This window comes from Embiotoca jacksoni, unplaced genomic scaffold (genome assembly GCF_022577435.1).
Source record: "Embiotoca jacksoni isolate LCO1_2020_lvr unplaced genomic scaffold, fEmbJac1.0.p SCAF_10, whole genome shotgun sequence".
Lineage (NCBI taxonomy): Eukaryota > Metazoa > Chordata > Actinopteri > Embiotocidae > Embiotoca > Embiotoca jacksoni.
This window is the reverse complement of record NW_027185230.1, coordinates 18,004,198-18,025,980: the sequence shown is the minus strand read 5'-3', so window position 1 is coordinate 18,025,980 and position 21,783 is coordinate 18,004,198. Positions and strand designations below refer to the sequence as shown.

Here is a 21,783-nt window from a genome sequence, read left to right as displayed (position 1 = left end):
ACAGCGCAGTAACATGTGAAAACATTAATAAATGATTGGGCTATAAAGGCGCACTTTATATGGCTGTGGGGCAGGTGTTACTTGAGGAAAACACCAGTTATTGGAGGAGGGAGTTACACTAACCGTCATTAAAGAGGAGAAGATGAAATGAAAGGTACATATTGGAATTCCTACGCAGCTATTTGATAACCTCCAACTTCATGCTCTGTCAGTGCACATAATTCCCTGCAACCCTTATGCCTGGCTTGCTCTAAATAAATAGCACCTCAAAATGGCAGTTAATCTCATTGCATACATCAGAGCCTGATATATTTCCTCCACGTAGTTTGGAGGATATCGGCCTGCAAACATTCCATGAATGCTAAAAACGGAGCGTCTGCAACAGTGACTTTGCCTTTTCAGAATGTCTCTTTCTTTCAGAGAGCTCTATTTTTACATGTTGATAGATTGGGAGTATAGGCTGCAACTGAGGCTTGTAACTGCTTTGGCAAGCAGTTGCCTGCTTATTGGAATGCCACGCTCCGCCTCATAAGTTACAGTTTCATTAAAGATTAATTGACCATTGTGTGGCCGCAATTTCACAAAATAATCATTACTTAATCCACTGGTGCAATAAAGTGCATTACTTTCAATGGGGGGCATTAAATTACCATTGGAGGTTATCGCTGCAGCCATGATACAAAACCAAAGACCTCTGAACTGGAAGATCGTCTGTTTCGCCTCGGCTCGGGCCGGCCCAGCAACTCCCTGCTGATCCCATATACTTAATACAAAAGGGGCATATAGTTTTAAGATTTGCTGCGTTTGCTCATTTTACACGAAGGCTCCTCTTCTGCAGCGACGAGGTAAAGGTGCAGCTAAAGTAGCTATTTATCCACTTTTCATTTCTTTGCATAAAGCGCTTTAGGTCTCTGACAGTGTGTGTGTGTGTGTGTGTGTGTGTGTGTGTGTGTGTGTGTGTGTGTGTGTGTGTGTGTGTGTGTGTGTGTGTTTTGGGCTTGACAGAGGATAACATGTTCCACTGAAGCTATTCTCAGCTCTCAGAATATGTTAGCATTTTTTAAAGTTCTGAATGAGGTGTACTTTGCATTCAAATGGATGATGAGGTGGTGTGTCTGTGCCGAGTAGATTATCGTAGATTATCATAAATGTTCTGAGCACTTTGGAAGGCAGAAGCTTGTGTTGTCAAACGGGAGTGTCGACTCCAATTTTGTATTGCAGTGTTATTTACACATTTATGTGTGGGGGGAATTGTTTCGGACCATTTAGTCATTATTGTCACCTCAAATATCCTTTCCCAAGACAAAGGATGTCTGTTTTTTTTGTTAGTTTTTTCCTTCCTAGAGAGCTCTATTCAGGTTGTTTGGATTTTTATGGTACATGAATACTTAGGACTGCACAATATTTGAAAAGGCAAAACAACAAAGAAATGGAAAATCCCATTTTCCTAGGACACATTAACATACAAGTGTCTGCATAAGCATAATATGTAATACACCCTTGTGTGTCTCTGTGGAACAGAACGACTTGTGGACAACAATGTGCTTCACACAATATCCCTACATAGCTTTAGCTTGGATGAAACCCTCCTATTCATATTTTCAACACAAAAAGCAAGCAAGGATGCGAGAGCAGCAATCACTGTAAAAGCTCAAATTACGTATAAAAATGGTCTTGGCATTCAAGGTTTCCTCCTGGAAAAAAAAAAAAAAAAAAAGGGAATTGCTGAAATTACATGTTGAAGCAATTGCTGGATTGAGGAGGGCAGGTAGTCTGGAGGGGAAGATGAGCTCTCCATGGTGCTGAATTATTCTCAGTTGTGCAGCACAGAGGACACAGACACACATGTTGAGTCAAAGTAACTTTGGGAATATGTTGCTTCTCCTTTTCCTTTGTTAAAGATCACAGCAGAAGGCCAATGCAAACTTGTATAGTAGTTGTTCGTCCATGTAAGTTGAGCGCAGCAATTTTGTTTGCAAAATGCTCTCACAATGAATTTTGGTTGTGTTACAAAACACAGCTTCAGCGAGTAATTAGATATGTGGTTGCTGTTGGCTGCGTGTGCACTTCAGTTGCACTGTTCAAGCTGTTCCATCATGTGCTGCCATGTGTCCCTGCACAGCAGTAGCAGGAGGCCTCGGCTGGTGAGATATTGTACCAGTGTCCCACAATCATGTGCATGCGTGCACCCACACCCACACACACACACACACACACACACACACACACACACACACACACACACACACAAAACCACATTCACTCATGGACACGCACACATACACACCCTTCGTGGGGGCTCTTGCAGGAATCACATGTTTTACAAGAACCCCAGAGAGGGGGAGGAGAGACATATGACAAGCTCTGACATTTCCATTTCTGCTCTAAAAGATACAACTGCCCTCAAAGTGTCACAATGTGCTGTGTACACATCTCAGATCAAAAGGCGAGATTTAGCGACGGAATTACATCAAACGTCTCCATAATAACGTGAATCTTTGTATTGAGAAGCACCTAAAGCCTTCACGTGTTGTTGGAAAGCAAAATGAACAATCTACTGAATTCGAGGCAAACTTGTACAGAAACACACAAACTTGATCTTTTGTGATTGCTATTAATATATTCAATCTTTAAGGGCCAACATGTTTTGTCAACATAAACACTGTATATGAAATATGTATAGTGCTCTAAAAAAAAAAATCAAACCAAAGATACAAATGCATTCATATTAGTTTGGAAGGGTTCAGTAAATCATCTATTTTGCAGTAATTATATTACATTTTTAATAAAAGCCTGACTATTTATTTTTTATGTGACACCTTTTGATGCACGTCCACGGATATAATCAACAATTGAAAACATAAAACTGTTTATGCAAACAAGTGCTCTCACTGAGCTTGCAATGCTTCAAAGGCCCTTCAAACTACACGAAGAAAATAAAGTAAAGAAACTTCCAATCAATTGATGAGAAGTCGTCTGTCCGACGGAGAAAAAAGAAAGGCTGAGTGGAAAACCATTGCACTTGCAGAAACAGCAGCCTGCAGCTAGCAAGAGTGAACAAAGACGGGAAAAAAAGAGATTTATGGTCATGCTGGCTCAAACGGAAACTCAGTCTTGATTGACCACTTCCAATTGAAAGCTGACCTCCAGGTCACCATGGAAAGATTTCATCAGGTGGTGGGGTTTCAGCCTGTTAGAGAGAAGTGAAAAAATGTGTGCAGCCATCCATCTTGAAAATTATCCTGCGTTATCAGTTCTGTGGGCAGAAAGGATGCATGTTCTCATAAAGGAAAGCGCTGCCTCGCACCAATAAATGGGCTCGACTGAGAGCTGCTTCAATACACTACGGTGATAGCCCATGTTATAGCATGAGTTACCCTGCGATTTCTAAGTGTCATCAAATACCTATTTTTTTGTTTTCTAGGTTTCAGAAAGAAAAAAGATGACGATGGCGAGACCATGTTTTGTCTTTCAGAAAAAAAAAAAAAAAAAAGGAGGCAGAGCAAGAGAGAGAGAATAACTGATGCGGAGAAAAGAGAAGATGATAAAAATGCCTCTGTGGGTTTACTGTTGTGCTCATCCAACATTTGCTCTCCTTGTTTTGCATCAAACATTTTTTTTCAGTGAATTATTCTCTGGTAACCAAGGACTCTATGTTTACTGATATATTTTGGTCCCCAAATCAATTTTTCAACAAGTCCGTCACCCGAAAAAAAAAAAAAAAAAAAAAAAAAATTAATTGATTTATATGTTTGTTTTGTCTTTACCATAATGTTTGCAGCATTTTCGCTGGGGGAAGAGGGACAGGCATCGAGCGACAGAGCAATGAGTATCTAATTCATCACTCTCTGCACGACTTGCCTACAGGGCCAGTTTAATTTATTTTCACTTCACCACTTTGAAAACTGTTGGCTCAGGCTATTCTAACATATTCATAAATCTTCCAAGATAGGCTCATGGCTCTTCCAAGATAGGCTCTTGAGGAAACTGAAGAAAGAGAAAAGAGAAAAGCATGTGGTGAGAATTGAGAGGAGCAAATTAGTTTGCTTTTGTTTTGATGCTAATTTATGACAGCTATATTGGAGGTGATTGGACCCTTGCAAGGTAATGGCTCACGGAGGTTCGGAGGTTCCAGGGTCTTTTATATTTCTTTGGCTGCAGTTAATATATGTAACCAATTTGCAATTTTCAACCTCCAGTACATTTTTTGTCTATTTGTGATGGATATCAAATTATACAAACAATATTCCAATCTTCCGCCCTAATACACTGAAAGGCCCTGCTGTTTTGTGATTCAAAAATAACAGTAATTTAAAAGTAATCAATAACAAGTACTAACAGAAAGCTCAAAATTAGGGTACGAAAGGAATATAAAAATGGAAACATTCTCCCTACCACCTGAAACATACTCTGCAATAAAAGTTGAACTAAACCACAACAATCCTGACCATTTAACGACCATGTGCTAATTCCCTCTTTCATTTAATTCTCATTCTTCAATAAACTATTTTCACGTCTTTGTCCCAAAGGAGGCAAACAAGCAAGAGTCAAGTCAAAGCCGATATCATCAGGTTTCTAAGCTTCAGCCTGGAGGGAGGACAAACAAATAAAGAACACATTAATGCGGGAAAATAAAAGTGTATTAAATTCTCTACTGTGGAGAAGCTAAGTAGTTCAGGTCCAAATTTGAGAGATTAAACGATTCAGTTCTTAAAAACAATGTGTGTGTTCCAATCAATCACAGGATCCTTTAAAATCTACGTGAAGCACATTAATGGCTTCTGCTGCACAGGCAGACTTGGTCTTTAGTCCAGTTAATAATTTGTGACACAGAATAGGACGATTATATCATGTTAAAAGTAATCAGTGTCAGCACATTTATTCTGCAATTTATGTTGGATCGATGAGTCCATCTTGCATGAACACAGTCCCGATGCCCTTGTCTGCTGTAATCGACTGCCAATACGATGATATATAGGATACACTCCGAAGCTAAACATGACCCAAATGAAACCTCCACAGTTAAGTGGTGGAAAACTGTCATACGTGATAGATAAAACCTTTGCTAAATCACGCATGAACTTCAATTCAGATGGTTTTTTTGAAAGAAAAGGGAGGGAAAGAACTGGGGGAGGAAGCATTGGACAAACATTTTACAAAGCAGAACTATGGGAGAGGACCGACAAAAACTGAGTTTAGGCTTTGATAGGTAGCTCCCTTGATGTCAGGTTCCACTACGACTTCCTAATCTAAATCTAAGTGAAAGCAAAGGGAGTGCAGGGAGTGTCATATTCGCAATGTGTTATCTGTGGCTCACAGACCCGCCGGCTCACAAAGAACAGACCACAGGGGTGAGAAGGAGGGGAATAAAAAAAAACATTCCTTTAAAAAAAAAAATAAAAAAAAAATGCTGTTACTGTATTTGGGGAAAGACAGTCTTAAGTGTCTCGAGGAAAATTTGGACCACAACTGAATTTACTGGTTTGCTTATTTCTTGCCTGTTAATTTGAAGCTGAATGCTGCCTCAGACCGCTTCTATACATAATCCTCCCAAAGCAAATCACTAAGAAAGCAGTAAAAAATGTTTGATCACAGGTTTGTAATCGGTTTCTTGTATATATTTTCGAACAAAGTTTTGCAGTTATGCATATGCCTCCAGGTAGATAAAGTGCTGAGGTCTGGAGTGGAAAAAAAAACGGGAAAGGAAAAAAAGCACGATTAAAAGTTTAATTAGAAGAATGAAATGAAGTGGGTTTTCTATTACTGCATCCTTATTGTAACCCATGTGGTTCTGAATACTAATATGATCCCTTTATTTAATTCATAAGCAATTAAAATAGCTTGTCGAGATTAAGTTTTTTTTTTTTTTTTAGTTTGTTACTTTTCATAAGATGGAGCGAATGCAGCAAAAGCATTACACAAGTTTGTTTTTTTGCAACATTTAACAATTGGTCAAAGATAATCAGAAATTACATTTTTAGATTATTCACAATAATCAGAATGTCTAAAATATAAAGAATAGTTTGGATTAATGTGGAGAAACAGAAAAAAAAAAAACACAAGTAGGAAATAACAGGTAAAAAACAAGAAGTAAATAGGCAGAAAAGAAAAATGGGCTGAGCAAGAGATAAAGATACAGGGTGAAAACGGTTCGAGAAGAAAATAGTTATAAAGCAAAACCTGAGAAATAGATAAATACAGTAATAGAAAAGAAGTTGACAAAATGTACTTGACATGGCTCAGAAACTGCTCCAGTAGTGTGGGAGATCACATATTGATGTGCATCACTCAAACAGAAAAAGAGAAATGCATAACACTGAATGAGTTTCTTGAATTGCACCTTCTAAAAGCAGAATTCAACATTTCTTTTCAATCGCTTTGTTCCCTCACGAGTGCTGATGCAGACAGCTGTTTCCAACACACCCTCCCATTCATCCTCAGAGAAAATACACGTAAACAGAAGAGGCTATACGGAAATGTCACAAAATCTGAATAATGAAAGTGAAATAAACACCGATTTTTTTTTTTTCTGTATGCTATTTTCTCTTCAGCTCAGAATTAATTAATTCATTTAAACCAAATTCAGGTTTAGTCAGACTATTATTCAGATGCCACTGTTATTCTCACCCACCAGTGTTTGGTACCCTATTAGATTGCAGCTCCGCCGACAAATCTCACACGTTCCCGTTTGCCAGTGAACATTTCAGCCAGGATTAAGCTGAAACATTTTTGCTGTATGATTTTTCCCGTCATGATAAATGAGCGCGAAAAAAATTGGAACCTTGAGACTGAAGACTTTTGTCTGATTTGGTTGAATATAACAAAGTAAAAAGCACTTTTTAAAAACCTAAATGTTGCTTATAGGGCTGTCAGTAATCTGTGATCGTCCACATTGGCCAGATGTGACTCTTCCCCTTTGTTTAAATGCCAAAAGTTAGCATTCTAGCTAATTGTCTGGTAAAAGGTCAATAGGCATTTGTAAATGAGACACATGGTGGATGTTCATTAGATGTGCTGAGAGCTGCTAGGGCTTATTAGAGTAGTAGTGAGCCCAGCCAATGTCATCCTCCTCAAGGGATGTTCTGTGAAGACCATTTATGGTGTATTGTTAAAAGAGGACAATGCTGTCAAAGCTGTTATTTTCTGGGCTCTGACTGTAAGGACCAGACCCAGGATACAGTAAATCTGTCAAGCTGCTTTTGGAACCACACAGGTTGTTCCATGTGGCTCAACCATTAACTTGCACTTTTATACATATCCAATTTTCCTAAGTAGATTATAGATAAAAGAAAAACATTTCCACACATGCTGCTGGGATGAAGCGTTACGCTTTCTGTGTGCTTTTTATGTGCTTTGTTGCCAAATAATAATAATAATAATAATCAACGAGTTCTTTTTGAAGCACTTCATTAGCTGAAGTGAGGACAAAGCAGTACAGTTGAAGCAACTTCGGTTCCAGGAATTAAATGTGCAGTGTAGAGCGGCCCACTTGTCGTGTTTCTGCAGAATACGTATGGCACACGAGGTGGTGGTGTGGAGTTAAGGGAAACCATTATCGTACATATATTATCATTGTGTCTTTCAGAAGGTGGTTGGGGACTGGCAGCAGTCACATCAGTTCTTTTCATCCTGTTAAAAAGCAGTGTTGTCCTCACCGTGAGGCACTGATACTCTAGTTATGGAGTGAATTGTAAGTCTCCACCAGCAGTGGAAGCCCCAAATATTTTTAAATTAAAATGTGAGGTCAGACATAATTGTATATCGTAAAATGCGCAGCGGAAGGCTTAAATAAAAGCAATTTGTGTTGAGAAGTACAGAAACTTAAAAACAGAAGAAAAAAGATGAAATATAACAACAGAACTATATATTGAGAGATATAGAAAGAAGAACAGGGACAGTTTGAGAACAAAGTGCTGTGCATAACAATAAGAGGTGCATTTAGTAAACTGTGCAAATTGGCTTGGAGGTAGTTAGGAAGAGTATTGATGGCCGTGTTCATGACAGTAAGGTGGCGGATGTGTGACGTGTGGTAACGAGAGAGACGACAGCTCTGTGTTGGCGTGTTCGGACTCCTTGATGATCTTCCCGACCGTTTTCTTTCCCCTCCTGGTGTAAATGTCCTGCAGGTTTTGGGAGGGTACGTTTTATGGTGCACCGAGCCAGCACTTTTCTGGAAACCCTCGTTTTGCTCTGCAGATGGCTCCTCCTCGGTGTAGCTGATGGTCACAGCGAAGCCACATGAAATTACTGGCGATGTCGTCTCCGACGCGACACACACGGGAAGAACGGAGGAAATCGATACGATGACGTTCTCGAGTCTCCTCGGTTGACGCCCGATAGAGCAACACAAAGACACATCTTCTGATCTGGCGTCTGTCGGTCTCGTTCAACATCTCTTGCATCAGCAGCTACATAAAAGCAAAGAGCATCGAGCTACACCCATGCAGCAGCTATAGAGTAGCCGCAGAGCAACGCCCAACAAACCATTAGCCCGGCCAAGATTGATGCGAATACATTTCACTTCCACAGCAACCACATTATGTGTATCTTTCATTCAAAATGACACGATAATTATGAATCAGGATATACATGACCCAATAAAACATGCTTCTCAATACATATATGTGACCCGTTTACAACTGAGTGTTATCCATAATCATAAACAAGCACTCTACTGACAGCCATTAATATTTTATAACTGAGATCTTTCAACTGCATGCCATTGAAATTGTATATACTGTTAGATTCATGGAGCACTGACACACATACAGACGTAAAGACCATCTCTGTGTTTTCTCTGTCATCTGCTTGTGTTTGTTGACACAAAGGGAAAAAAGGCTTGTGGACACAACCTCATGTATCTTAATGCAAATGCATATTTTTTAAATAAGAGAAAACTCTCGGGATCAAGAATAATAAGCAACAGCTTTATCATGCATTTCCCTGTAGAGTCAGATAAATAGGACTACGAAACCTGTCTGAATTGCATGAGAGAAAAAACAAATCAGACAAATTAATCCTGCCAACATGGGACTCGATGCAAACCAGAGCCTGTGACCGATGGGAATGAAAACTTTAACCTGTGTCAGTTTTATCACCACAAAAGGACACGTTCTTGACAAAAGCACTGGGCCTTTAGATCTGAGAGAAATATGTGGCCCACTAAAAGATAAGACCGAAAGAAAACGGTGAATGAGACGATTGGTTCATTATAAATGTATTTGAGCAGCACAGAGCTCTCCAGCGACGGCGTGCCTCTTCATGGGCCGTGTGAAGGGCCATCACTTTGAAGAGTGCTACGATTGTTGAAGAAGTTACACCATCAGCTGTCTCTGTAATTAACAGCAGAGACGATAATTGCTCTTAAAAGAACACATTTCCAGGCAAACTCTTAACACCCCCCCCCCCCTCTCTCTCTCACCGTCCACACACAAAACACGTAAACACACACATACATAATTTAGCTTAATACAAAAGCCTAAGCCAGAAGGCAATCAGAAAGGCTTTTCCTTTCTATTGGGGTTATTATCAAGCCAAAGGAAAGAATCTTTCCCAGGCCTGTCATCTAACAATTGGGTGACAAAACAGTCTTCAAAGCACAAGGCTAATACAGCTGGTGCATGACAATAAAGATTTTCCCAAAACCTATAGAGTGCTTTGAGTAAGTGGCAGTGGAGGACTTAAAAGTGTTTCTTTGACAAACCACTTAGTTCTCTGATTTTAGAGGACGAGTGATGATCCCTTCAGAGAAGAGGAGGGAGGTGTGTGGATTGAAAATAAGCTTCTCTGATTCTCAAACCGGTTTTAATAACCTGCGTTAACTCGAATAAATCAAAGAACCAATCACGCTTCTCAAACACTTGACCACGCTTACGCAGGCTTTCATCATCCCTTTTCTCAGGGGTGACTGTCACTGCACGTAATTCATTCTCTTAGGCTAATTATTACTTGTGTCAGTGTTTAAGACAGGACTATTTTCACTTAAAAGAACAGAACCACTAATTGGTACAAGTTGCTATTTGCATCCACTGTGAGTGAAATACGGGTAGATTTGTATTTGTTTTCTAATGTTGAGGAAGCAGAACAAAAGCGACTGATGTTTGCGTATTGAGAATACTTCTACAAATCAGCGTGCCTTTATACTGTATCCGTTGTCTTATTGCACCTGCATTGATAGTACGAGTTTCTGCTCTCCAGACTGATTAGTTTGCACAGTTCAAGCAACTGTTTTGAATTAAGGCTCGTCTTTGATCAAAGCTTTAAGAGAGACTTAAGAACACAATCACATTACAACACAAGCAGACATGAAAATCGTATTGCACTCCCAGGAGGGGATTGGGGAGCCAATCTATCCCAATCCCAGCGCCAATTAAAAAATGCACTGACATTCACTTCTCCAGGAACCACAAAACATTTCCCCACATCCACCTTGGAGTATTTCACGTATGCCTACGGATCTCCTCTAATTTCAACAAGCCAAAATGGAGTTTGACCCCGCCGCCCTGTGATGTCCAACATCCTGGGGAAGCACTCCATTTGTTTACCTTGCAGGTGAAGCTTGCTCTCGGGGCTCTGCAGGAGGATCGAGCTAACCGAGTCCAGATTGTCATAGCTACTGCATCCCAGTGGTCCCGTCCGTGTCTCTGTCACCTGCAAGAGAATTAGGACTCAAATGAAAGTCACATTTCAGAAGGAGTGTAACTTTGTGTGTGTGTGGGTGCAAACGCCTGCGATGTACAATATGTGCATGTAGGAGGGAACACTTGCACATCTGCCTCTCAGTCATCAGGGTATGCAGTATTTCTCTTTACTGATGTATTTTGCTCATGATGCTTTAAATATAAACGCAGGATCATAAGACCAACCAGCAATTAACAGTGTCAGCTCTTTAATATAACTGCTGCCAGTTATAGGTTACCGGTATTAGACAGTTTTCTTTTTTGAATGACTTGTGCTAATTGCGCTGCATTCACACTTATATTTACACCGTGGAGCCATCAGAGAACGGCAAATTAAATGTGCAGTTAAAGAATATATTGAGACAGGTTCTTACATAACAAGCATATTCAATCATCTTTTTTACACCAGCCATGTGCTAATTGACAAAATTCTCAAAAGAAGTCTTAACTGCAGTTTTAAACACCTTTAGGCTTCTTTTTTTTAACATAGCAGTTGGTGACTGGCTCAACTTGTTAAAAACATGCGATTTATTTTTGGAATCACTCTAAAAAGGTTATTTTGAAGAGCAAATATTGGTGGCCATTTTTGATTTTATTTTTGAACTGTGCTTGTTTTGTTCCAGACAACAGCGCTGAGATTTCTGCAGTGGTTCTGCTTGCCCACCCCGAACCACTGTCAAAAGAAATAATGACGCTATTCAGATGTGAAGAGGCTGCTTTAAAATATAGAGCCTCCACATCTGAGACCTTGAGAGAGGTTGCACTTGAGAAGAAAGGAAGGAGAGAAATGTCTTTGCCTTTGCTCATTAACTTCTCCCAGTAGTTCCTAATGGTACTTTTAAAGTGTTCCAAGCAGCCAAATGAAAGAGTGCTGAGCAACAGAGATTAGAAGGGAGAAAACAGGAATCTCACCAAAACCTTCAAGTGTGTTTATGGAACTGAAGAAGCCCATAAAGTGAATGTAACAGAACATTAAAGGCAGTTGTCAAATATGAAAATAATGACCGACATTTATCTGACATAGGCGATGGAGCGCTGACAGTCAAACTCGGAGTAGATTGGAAAAATGAAATGTTTTGGCCACGTGGGGGCAGCGGAAACGAGCTGCGAACACGTCACTGACGAAATGAAACCTTCTAAAATGGAATAGTGACTTGAAATAGTCGCCCAATGGAAATGTGTTGGGCGAACACCGTGTTTGGTGATAGACAGGCAGCATGGTGGTTTTATCGTAGCCTTTTCACAGAAAATAGCTGCCTGCTGAGGCGGAAAATGACATGGATGAGACCAGAGTGGACCAAACAGTACGCCTGCCGGACAGAAAACCAAAACGACGAGCTGAAAGACACACGATCTGTGAACAGATGAAGGGAACTGTAGAGACAACCAATTATTTTCTGTGTCTTTGAGCGAACCCTTTCACATGCAAGTAGTCATTAAAGCCACTTTAGATGAGAAGATAAAATCCTACAAATGGGGTGGTGGTTGGGGTGAGGGGTGGGGGGGTTACGGGGGAGGGGGATACAAAGGGTAATAGTCTTGGAAGTAAAGAGTGCATTGAATTCTATGCGTAGTCTCGATCTAGAACTTCATTTTTTTCACCATTACGTGGGATTAAACAAACAAAAACAAAAGAATACTAATTTGTGTGTATGATGTCGACCACATATGGCCTCAGTATGCTTCCACTGCACACCAGTGTGTGTGTGTGTGTGTGTGGGGGGGGGGGTGATTGACAATGTGATACAATTTTTCCTGTCTTTAATGTTGATACTGTACCAGATGGTGGGCTGACAAGCAAGAAATTAGACAGATGTATATCTTACCCTTGGCATCAGGCTGTTGGGGGTGGGGTGTATGTGTGTGTGTGTGTGGGGGGGGGGGGGTCAGAGGGGGTGGGATGGTGCAAAATCAAAAGACAGACAGAGACAGACTCTCTAGGAGAACTTTATAATCTTAGTATTTAATCAATGGGCTCTTGATATTGCAACATTAATTGGTATTATCTTAGGGCACATTGCTGAGCTGTAATAGCTGCATGTGTTTCTTTATCACTTTTACTGTCAAGGAATGTTTGAATATAAATAACCCCTGATCTCAACTTGATGCATTGGAAGAATCAGTATGTTACCGCTGCACATACAATTACACAACCTCAAATGCCTCAAAAGACCTTAAACACGGAGAGAAAACATTATTCAGAATCAGAATTAGAAAATCTAATATCGGGGATATTGTTTCGCAACAGTTGTTCAGGTTGGATGGAAGTTGTAAATATACAAATTCACTCAAAAAAGATGACATCACACGCAGTTGGTGGGTTGGCAGGGGAGTAGGGGTGTGATTGTAAACAACAACCAAGATGGCATGAAAAAACTCCCTGGACAAGCAGCATGGATGCAGCCCAGATCACAAATAATTAAATGTCTTGGCTGTAGGAACGTATCCTCCATTTTAGCTCTTATAGAAATAGTTCATAGTACTAATGTGTAATAAACTATATAAATTTATCATGTTAATCTTGCTGTAATATCGACACACAAACTACAAATTAGCAGTAGCGTTAAGTTTTTTGTGATATAAAACACTTCTGGGAAGGACAATTACAATCCTACACGTACACTCTACACAGATTAGATCAGTGACACTATTTGCAATTTATTTTAATTTCTAGGTGTTTTTGGACAATAACATTTGTTTCAATGTGAAAGCTTCAAAAAGTAAAGTAAAGTTTAGCTTTTGTTGACGATAATACTTGATATTGAATACTAGTTACTTGCATAGTTCACTTCCCACTTCAGTAAATCTGGGAACTGTTTCTTGGCTGTTAAACTAGAAGTTAATGATGACCTCATTGCGGTTGACATGTACCTGGTCAACAATTTCCAAGGAGATTTCCTTTATTTCCTTCCAGTCTAATAAAGGTCTTTGAAATGCACTTCATGCACTTGCAGGAAGTGCCAGTGCAGATTGATCACAGAAGTCGACTTGCCAATCACACTCCACCATCTTGATGGCTGCTGACAGTGCTCTTTTGCCTCCCTTTTGTTGTGCTTATCGCCGAATGAATTACCAAAAAGGTTGAGCTGCATGATCCATGGTGACTGAGCAAGGTGAATATCTGTCCTCTGTCACCTCCGGACATCTTCCCAGGCGGCAGAAGAGGGGGACGCATGAGCACATTTAGATGAGAAAATACACACAAATCATATGCGAAAAGCATGAAACACAGCTTGCCATCGCCAGTTTACCCTTGCAGTTATTTTTCTCCAAGAATTATTATTTCAAATTAAGAGCAGACATACCCAGCTTTATGGATTAGAGACTGACCCTTGTAATCTGAATGACCTTAGGAGAGCTGTGCGTGGAACTTGTTATGCTCTCTCTTTTCTTTCTCTCCAGCACACACCAGAAGAGTGCTGTGCACCAGATTATGAAAATGGAGTATAACGTAATAAAAATACAAGGAGCAATCAAAGGACTGAAGTGGGCCGAGGGGGACTTAGAGGATTTGGATTATTAAGCAGAACACAACAGTGGAGTCCCACTGGGCCCAGACTGTATCACAGCGCACAGTCAGAAACCACGGTTCTGGAACATGCTCGTTAATTGTCATCTGTCATCAAGAAAAGCATCTAACCAAGTAAATAAGAGATGATGCACATGAGATCCTAAGTTTCCTCTGTCTCTGTACTTTCTGTTGGCAACAAACAAATGTACATGCACTATTCCCAAAGCCCCAAATGTTGGAAAACTAAGTTTCTCCTGTCCGTGAAACACTTCTTTGTTTTTCAAACTGCAAAAGTTAATCCCGGTGACACACATACAATGCAGCTGCAGTACATCAGGTGTGTGTAGGAGTATGTGTGGGTACTGGATGTGTGTGTTCGCAGTGTGTGTGCTTGTGTGTTGAGAATCAATTATATTGCTTCTTTCTCTTCATATTAAAATAAATCCTATGAGACTGTCTCTGCCAGTTACATGCATGATCAGTGGCTACGTACGCCAGCCAAACATTATGACCTCGAGTATATTTGACAATTTTTGATTATATGTTTACAGCTCATGCAAAGCACTTGTAAATTATACATATCATAAAAGTAGTTCAGAAAGAGTCTCACTTTATTTGATTGGAAGTGGCCGAGCTGACCTCCTCTCAAGAGCAACGAACATTAAATCTCATGCCAGGATTTCTATGTGCGCTTAGCACAGAGGCCTATTTACTTCACTTCTAAAGCTGACCTTTCTGATGGACCTGCCTTTAAAAAAAGCCCCTTCAAAAATTAATTTGGATTCATAATTTCTTAAATACAAAGAGGAACATGCAGCAGTTAATGTGGGAGGCGAAGGTCAGCTCACGACTGAACACTGAGCAATGCAAATATTCCTACTGAGAGCCAAAAATGCTTACATTATCCTGGAGCACCGTGAATTATCAGGGACAAAAGTTAAATAACTTCCTCGTGACTGATGAGAGTGATTGGGATCAAAGAAAAGGTTATTAAGTTTAAGATATTTCTATTTCTGTCCAAATCAGTAAATGTTTTATTATTTACATGGAATTATTATTGTGTTATGTGAGTTCTTCTCATTTCTTTATGTATCCACATGTGTCAATAGAAAATAAGCATATACCACTTCTTACATTTCCATAACTTTGTAACGCATGGAACAAAATCAAAACGCTCTCCATCGTTTGAGTCAATCAGCTTTACATTAGAGAGGAATCCTATGCATTAGATACCAGCCTTGAATGTATATATTGACTGTTTCAGTGTGCAATAAAAGTACTTCCCACCAAGTTCATTAAAATTATCACAGCGTACGCAGCTCTCATTAGTTCTATAATTCCTTAACTAGTCATGGGAGCAGTGTGCTCTCACTTCTCCTTTTCAAACTACACACTGAGAGGCGTGTATTCTCTGAAACCAAACCTCCCATTGTACTTTGTGTCTGAGTTGCATTTCAACTTGAAACAGTGAGCAGAATTAAAAGGTGGTTTGAAGATAAAGGAAAAACAAGGGATGAAGGCTGTAAGATGGGTGAGTGGGACAGGGAACAGTACTGTAAGGTTCAACTGTCTTCGTTACACATCTCCTCTGCTGAGCCCTCCTAATCTGCCCATCACCTGCCATTTTCTTAATGACTTGCTATTTATGGCTACACAGAAATGAAGAGACTTGCTCCTCGGTAATTCTCCGAGCCTGGTTGTGGAAGCTCTCTGAGGACATTTCTTTCTGCCTTGTTCATATCACATAACGTGTGGCTAAAGTGTTCCTGTAAGTCACATTGGAAGGATGAGGCACCTATATTTTGGGTGCTGCAGCGCCTTTCTCTTGAATATCTATAACTTTGTATGAATATTTAAATACTTAAATGCATCAAGTGTAAAAGTCATTGTTAATGTAACTCATTAGTTTCAAGTGATACAAAAAAAAAAAAAAAGAGCAACTCTGGGGCATTTCTAATTATAACCCCAGTACCCTCAAGTGTTGTAACTCAAGCAACACTGCATATAAAATCTGTCATGCTTGCTTGTGGCGAATGCAAATTAGATGTAAACTGCTCCAAACTTGGCTACCGCAGTCGACAGAAATCTGGGTCATATTGTATACACGTTAAATTTCTCTTACCTCACACGAGGCTCACATGACTGGATTGTGAAATGAGAAATTGGGATCGTATGGCTGCGGCTGGCTCACCACCTCACCACCCAGCAGCATCATCAGCACATACGCATATTGATTACTGGTGTAAATCTGTCCTGAGTAACTATGGATAGGTGACCTTGTGAGGGATGCAGGAAGCGCACGCCCCTGTAGGAATACACATTTGCACACCTCATGCATGAATGAATATAGAGCATACACGCCACAGCCAGACGTTCAGTCACGTGCACACTCGTATATACGGTCAGCATGCGAGCACACATGCAGCCAATTCCTCATCGTACTTCCTCCAGCATAATCACACATTTCCGCAGACAGACACTCACTCGTAAAATTGAAATTTTTCTATCCATTAAAACACTCCATTGGGTGTCTTATTTTCATTCTTAAAAGACCCCCTCCTCCCCACTGGAGTCCTTGCTTGCAGCGATGAAATCCAGCCATACAAAGACAAACAACCATATGCCATTTATTTCTATCAGCAAGGTGTGATATTGTTCACAGTGGGAAGAGACCTTTCTCTTTATTTAAATAAATAAGTTGTGTTTCAGTGAGTGCATGCACATGTGTGTTTATGTATGTGTGTGTTTATGTATGTGTGTGTGTGTGTGTGTGTGTGTGTGTGTGTGTGTGTGTGTGTGTGTGTGAGCTCTGCTCAGTGAAGGTGATGATGAAAACAGACTTTTGCCGCTAAAATATGATTTCTGAATCAGTAAAAATGGATACTACCTCTATGCTGAATGGCCTCTGTGATTCCTTGTTTGTTTAGTAACAGAGTTGTGTCACATTTACGGACATAAATAATGTAAATGATGTATGATGTCCTCCCACCCCATCCTACCCCACCCCACCTGTCCCATCCTGTCCCCCCAATACTGTATAATCGTATTACATCGTAACCCCAGGCCGGCTCCTTTAGAACTGATCTTGAGCTCGTTTGCTTGTTTCTTTGTTTGTCTGAGTGCATTCATGCATCCTGCTATATCTTTTCATGTTTGTGAATTTCCCCCCAGGGAATAGTAAACAGACGTTTTTATTTTAATTTGACTTTATCAGTTTCATTCCAGGATTCATTTTTTTTGGTGTGAGATTTTTGCGACATTGTTTTTGTTGTTCTTCACTCTTTTTTTTTTTGGGGGGGGGGGGGGTTGTATTCATCACACAGCTGTGGTTTGTGTACCTGAGCTGAGATTCTGCTGACAGTGCTGGCAGCACAGCTGGGATATGTCTTGGGTTTGATTAGCATTTGCATGTAGGTAAGATCTCTTAAGCAGTGCAAAGTCTCAGGGAGACAGAAAGGGAGACAGAAAGGGCTATCAAGGAAGAAAGATTTGGTGAATTCAGTCACTTTGCACATAGTCAGTCATCATTAAGTGGTAAGCAGCTGGATGTAGTGTACACGGAGAGAAAGCAAACCCTTGCTGTTCAAAGCATATCTCTCATATCTGACATTTTCTGGCAATTACTGATTTTGAATACGAGTGAATTTTATTTAACAATAAAATCAGCGCTCCTTAGGGAATCATTTTAGATGCAACTTCTATAATGTGTTTTCAGTATTCCAACCATTGCAGCTTTCACAGCATGTGCAACCTGTAGGAGTCCAATAACAATCAAACAATTGTTTGTATTTCTCATTGATGGAAAAAAAAAAAAAAAAAAAAGCAACTGCGTTTATAATGAGGAAGCTTTGCATTCGTGCCTGCACAGATGTCTGATGTCATCGAAGACTGATTGTCATAAACCCTGCTGGCTGGCCTGATGTTCACATACTGTTCTGCCGCCTCATTAGTAGTCTGATAATGACAGTTAATGAAGTAACGCTCACAAAAATTATACACAGCATAAAATTTGTGTTGAAATGCTGCAGATACACATATATAATAGTTTTTTTGTTCAAATCCAACAGGGTTTGTGGTGTGGAAGGAGTTGATTTAGTTGTAAAATATATTCAGTTTGATGACACGCTATTTCTCCACTTAACTTGTTTCTTTTAAAATGAATTTCTACATCCATACAATTCAGTGACCAATGTACACAAAGGCAAACTGTGAGAGTGTGCAGGCTGCTGGATCAGATTTTGAGTTTCAGATTTGCCATGGTGTTTGTGAACATCTTATATAAGCAATCAAACTTGCTGCTAAATTTTCTCAAAGAACACTTTTGTGAATGAGTTCTCCAATATTTGGCAAATAGTCAAATAAAAGTTTGCAGAAAAGCACTGGGGACATTTTGTTGAAGAGAGGGGGGCAGTTATCTCCGGATTAGAGCCTCCTCTTTCTTCAGAGTCAAATACAATCTACTATGAAACAACAAGGTTTTTTTCTAAAATATGAGTTGAAGTTTCTTCTCTTGTATGTTGTTGTAGACAAAAATAATCTTCCACAACACGCAGCACAGAAGGTGACTCAGTTCAGTTTGTATTGTTTTTTCTTGGTGCTTGTCGGTGCATGTTTATGTTACTCACCCAATGTTCACAGGTCTGGTTAACCATAACCATTATTGGGATTTTCAATTACAATCAAAGGCGCAGTACAATAAAGCATCTTTATCAAAAACAAATATAAAGAAAACAAGTTTTTATTTAATTTATTTATTTACACTTATTTTCTTGACAAGATGAAATATGAAGGATATACATTTAATATTTACATATTATTTTCTGAAATGACAACTGTATTTCTGTCTGCAACTTACAATGATGCAACCAGAGAAAAACACAGATTTACTTCAGTTACTGCGACACTGGAGTGACGCGAAGGGTTGGGCAGATGGAGCACCAGTATCCTTCTTTTAAATCCCCTCTCACAGTGGACATCCATTATTCTCCTCCTGGTCTTGAGGCTGGCTGTCGATGGAGCTGTTCTAGAGCTGGCCGAGGGTCGATCTCAGCCTCTTCGTCAAATTAACTGTCAGACTCCAAATTGCTGGGAACATGATCTTCATCTTCATAATGTTCTTCATATTGCAAAGTGGAGGACACTCCACAGAAGCATTTTCGGCTTTTAGAATCATTTTGATAGTTAGTTTCTTGAGCAGAGGATCGTTTTACCATCCATCTAGACACACTGATTGATTGTGATGAGGACCACAAGGAAAAAGGAATTGTTGTGTCCCTCAACAAATGCTGGAAAATCTTTAATTATTAGAATGTTGAGACACGAATGCTAATTATTAAAGAGTATTATACAGGTTGTTGTCAGACATTGCGTAGTTTTACACATTACAGGTAGTTAAACTTCATACATGTCTAAAAGACGTAAAGGCCTGGATGACCAGTCATTTTTACTTTAGTACTTTTAGTTGTTAAATCTGGCCCTAAACACATTGGAAACTATTTAACCCTCCAGCCAAACCGTGAGGAATTTTGGAGTTTTTTTGTAAATTTTTTAACAGGCTATATCCTTCAACTTACACATAAAGCTATCATCTAGGACTGCAGTATTTCATTCGTGCCTTATCAACAAAATTAGGAACATCTCTCAGCGTGATGCCGAAAAATGAATCCATGCCTTCATCACCTCCAAACTAGACTACTCTAATTCCTTGTTGTCAGGATGTCCCTGTGGCTCTCCGAAAATCCTCCAGCTCATCCACAATGCTGCTGCAGGAATGCCGACTGGAGCTGGCATAAGAGAGCATATTTCCCCTGTTCTAGCGTTCCTACATTGGCTTCATGTTAAATCGAGCGTTGAATTTAAATTTTTTTCCTCTAACGTACAAAGCCCTTATTAACCATCCCCATCTCACGTTAAAGATCTCTCAGTGCTCTGTTATCCTGACAGAACACTTCATTCCCAGAGCGCAAGCTTGGTTACAGTTCCGAGAGTTTCCAAAAGTAGAATGGGAGACAGAGCCTTGAGCTTTTAGGCCCCGGTCCCATTTGGGTTTTGGAGGCGGACACGCTCTCTATTTTCAAGACTGAGCATAAAACTTTCCGTTTTTTCACAAAACTTATAATTAGAGGCAAGCTAAAAATGACCCTGAACCATCACTTGGCATTACTCTCTTCTTCTCTCCAAGCATGTGCCACAAACCGCATACATTTTTTAACATTCCCTTGCAGATTAATGTTTTATTGATATGCATATAACATGTAATATTAATTTTGATTGTCTATTATTCTAATTCACTGTAATTAGTTTCAACCCTCACTAAACTATACCCAATATGTATTTGCAGGGCAGTTTAAGTCAAAGCAAGATGGCCGCATAAAAAGAACACAGAATGCACTGAATATTGACTCAATTAATGGCTATAAATAACTCTTAAGCTTACAGCATAATGTTCATAGATATATTAGCACATGAAAGGGCGAACACTTGCATGTGTGGGCAAATAGATATATTAGCAGTACCTGGCCAGCGTAGATTGAATAGGCCGAGTGTTTTGTGGTGTTTGTATTTATTGTGTGCTGTTTTCTTTTCTCCGTGCTCTCCCTTCACCCCGACAGGTTGAAGCAGACGACCGCCCACCTCTTCTAGCCATCTCCTATGTGGCAATTGTTGAATTGTTGAGTTTTATAAATTTTAAAAGTTTTTATTAAAGTTGTATTCATTAAACTATTAAAGTTTGTATTAAATTTATTTAAAAAAAAATGTGTCTGGCTGATAATTATAATTGCTGAAAATTGATGGAAGAGAAAATACATATTTCAACATATTTAGTGTGGGAAAAAAAATCTGATATTCAGCAATTTTATTCATTGCAGCACTGGCAATTTGCTTATTAATTTCTGGCCATGCGGTTTGTAAAAAAAACCTCTCATCTCTCTTTGATCTTTAGGGGATCAAGAAAAAAAAAAAAGCAGATTTTAATCATATTAATAACAATAACAAAAAATTACTAATTGTAACAAAAAGATGCTTTCAGGTGTTAATTATTAATAATTATTATTCATAAATGAATAGTTCAAAAATATACTTTTTTATTTTTATTTTTGGTGTGTGTTAAACTGCACGCATACTGCTACAAATAAACTAAACTGTTAGACAACCGGTGAATGAGCTCAGGGTGAATAAATGAATGATATAATGAGACCCTCAGAGGTCAAAGTTTCGATTGCTTCACAAAATATTTCAGTGGACTCGACGTTCAACCTGCGTATTTGCAGACAGGAAATGTCTAAAACATTTCTGCTCTGTTGACGTGTGTTTTTCATCTTGATTGTAAGTTTGCACTCTCAAGCAGGTCTCCCAGCCATACTGAATCAATATTGGTGGAGCAAAGTCCTTGTTCTCTGTGTTTATAGATCCATTCCTTCTGATGGACTTTGCTTCCTGCGCACATTCTGATCACTGTCTGTCTGCTGCCGACGTGACTGGAGAACTGCAATTTATGCTGCCTTTATTTATAGCCGAGATACACGAGAATGCCATTCAGTCTTTGAGGATTTTTTTTTTTTTTGCTTATAAAACAGATCACGATCGTGCACA

General features: G+C 39.5%; 1 protein-coding gene across 1 annotated transcript in view; it reads right to left on the bottom strand.

Annotated features, from left to right (window-relative positions):
- Positions 1 to 21,783, bottom strand: part of brinp1 (bone morphogenetic protein/retinoic acid inducible neural-specific 1) — a 103,855-nt gene that overhangs the window by 16,997 nt on the left and 65,075 nt on the right. Inside the window, exon 5 of the mRNA XM_069171481.1 lies at positions 10,545 to 10,650. Coding sequence (XP_069027582.1) covers positions 10,545 to 10,650 — 106 coding nt within the window. The remainder of the gene's footprint in view (positions 1 to 10,544; positions 10,651 to 21,783) is intronic.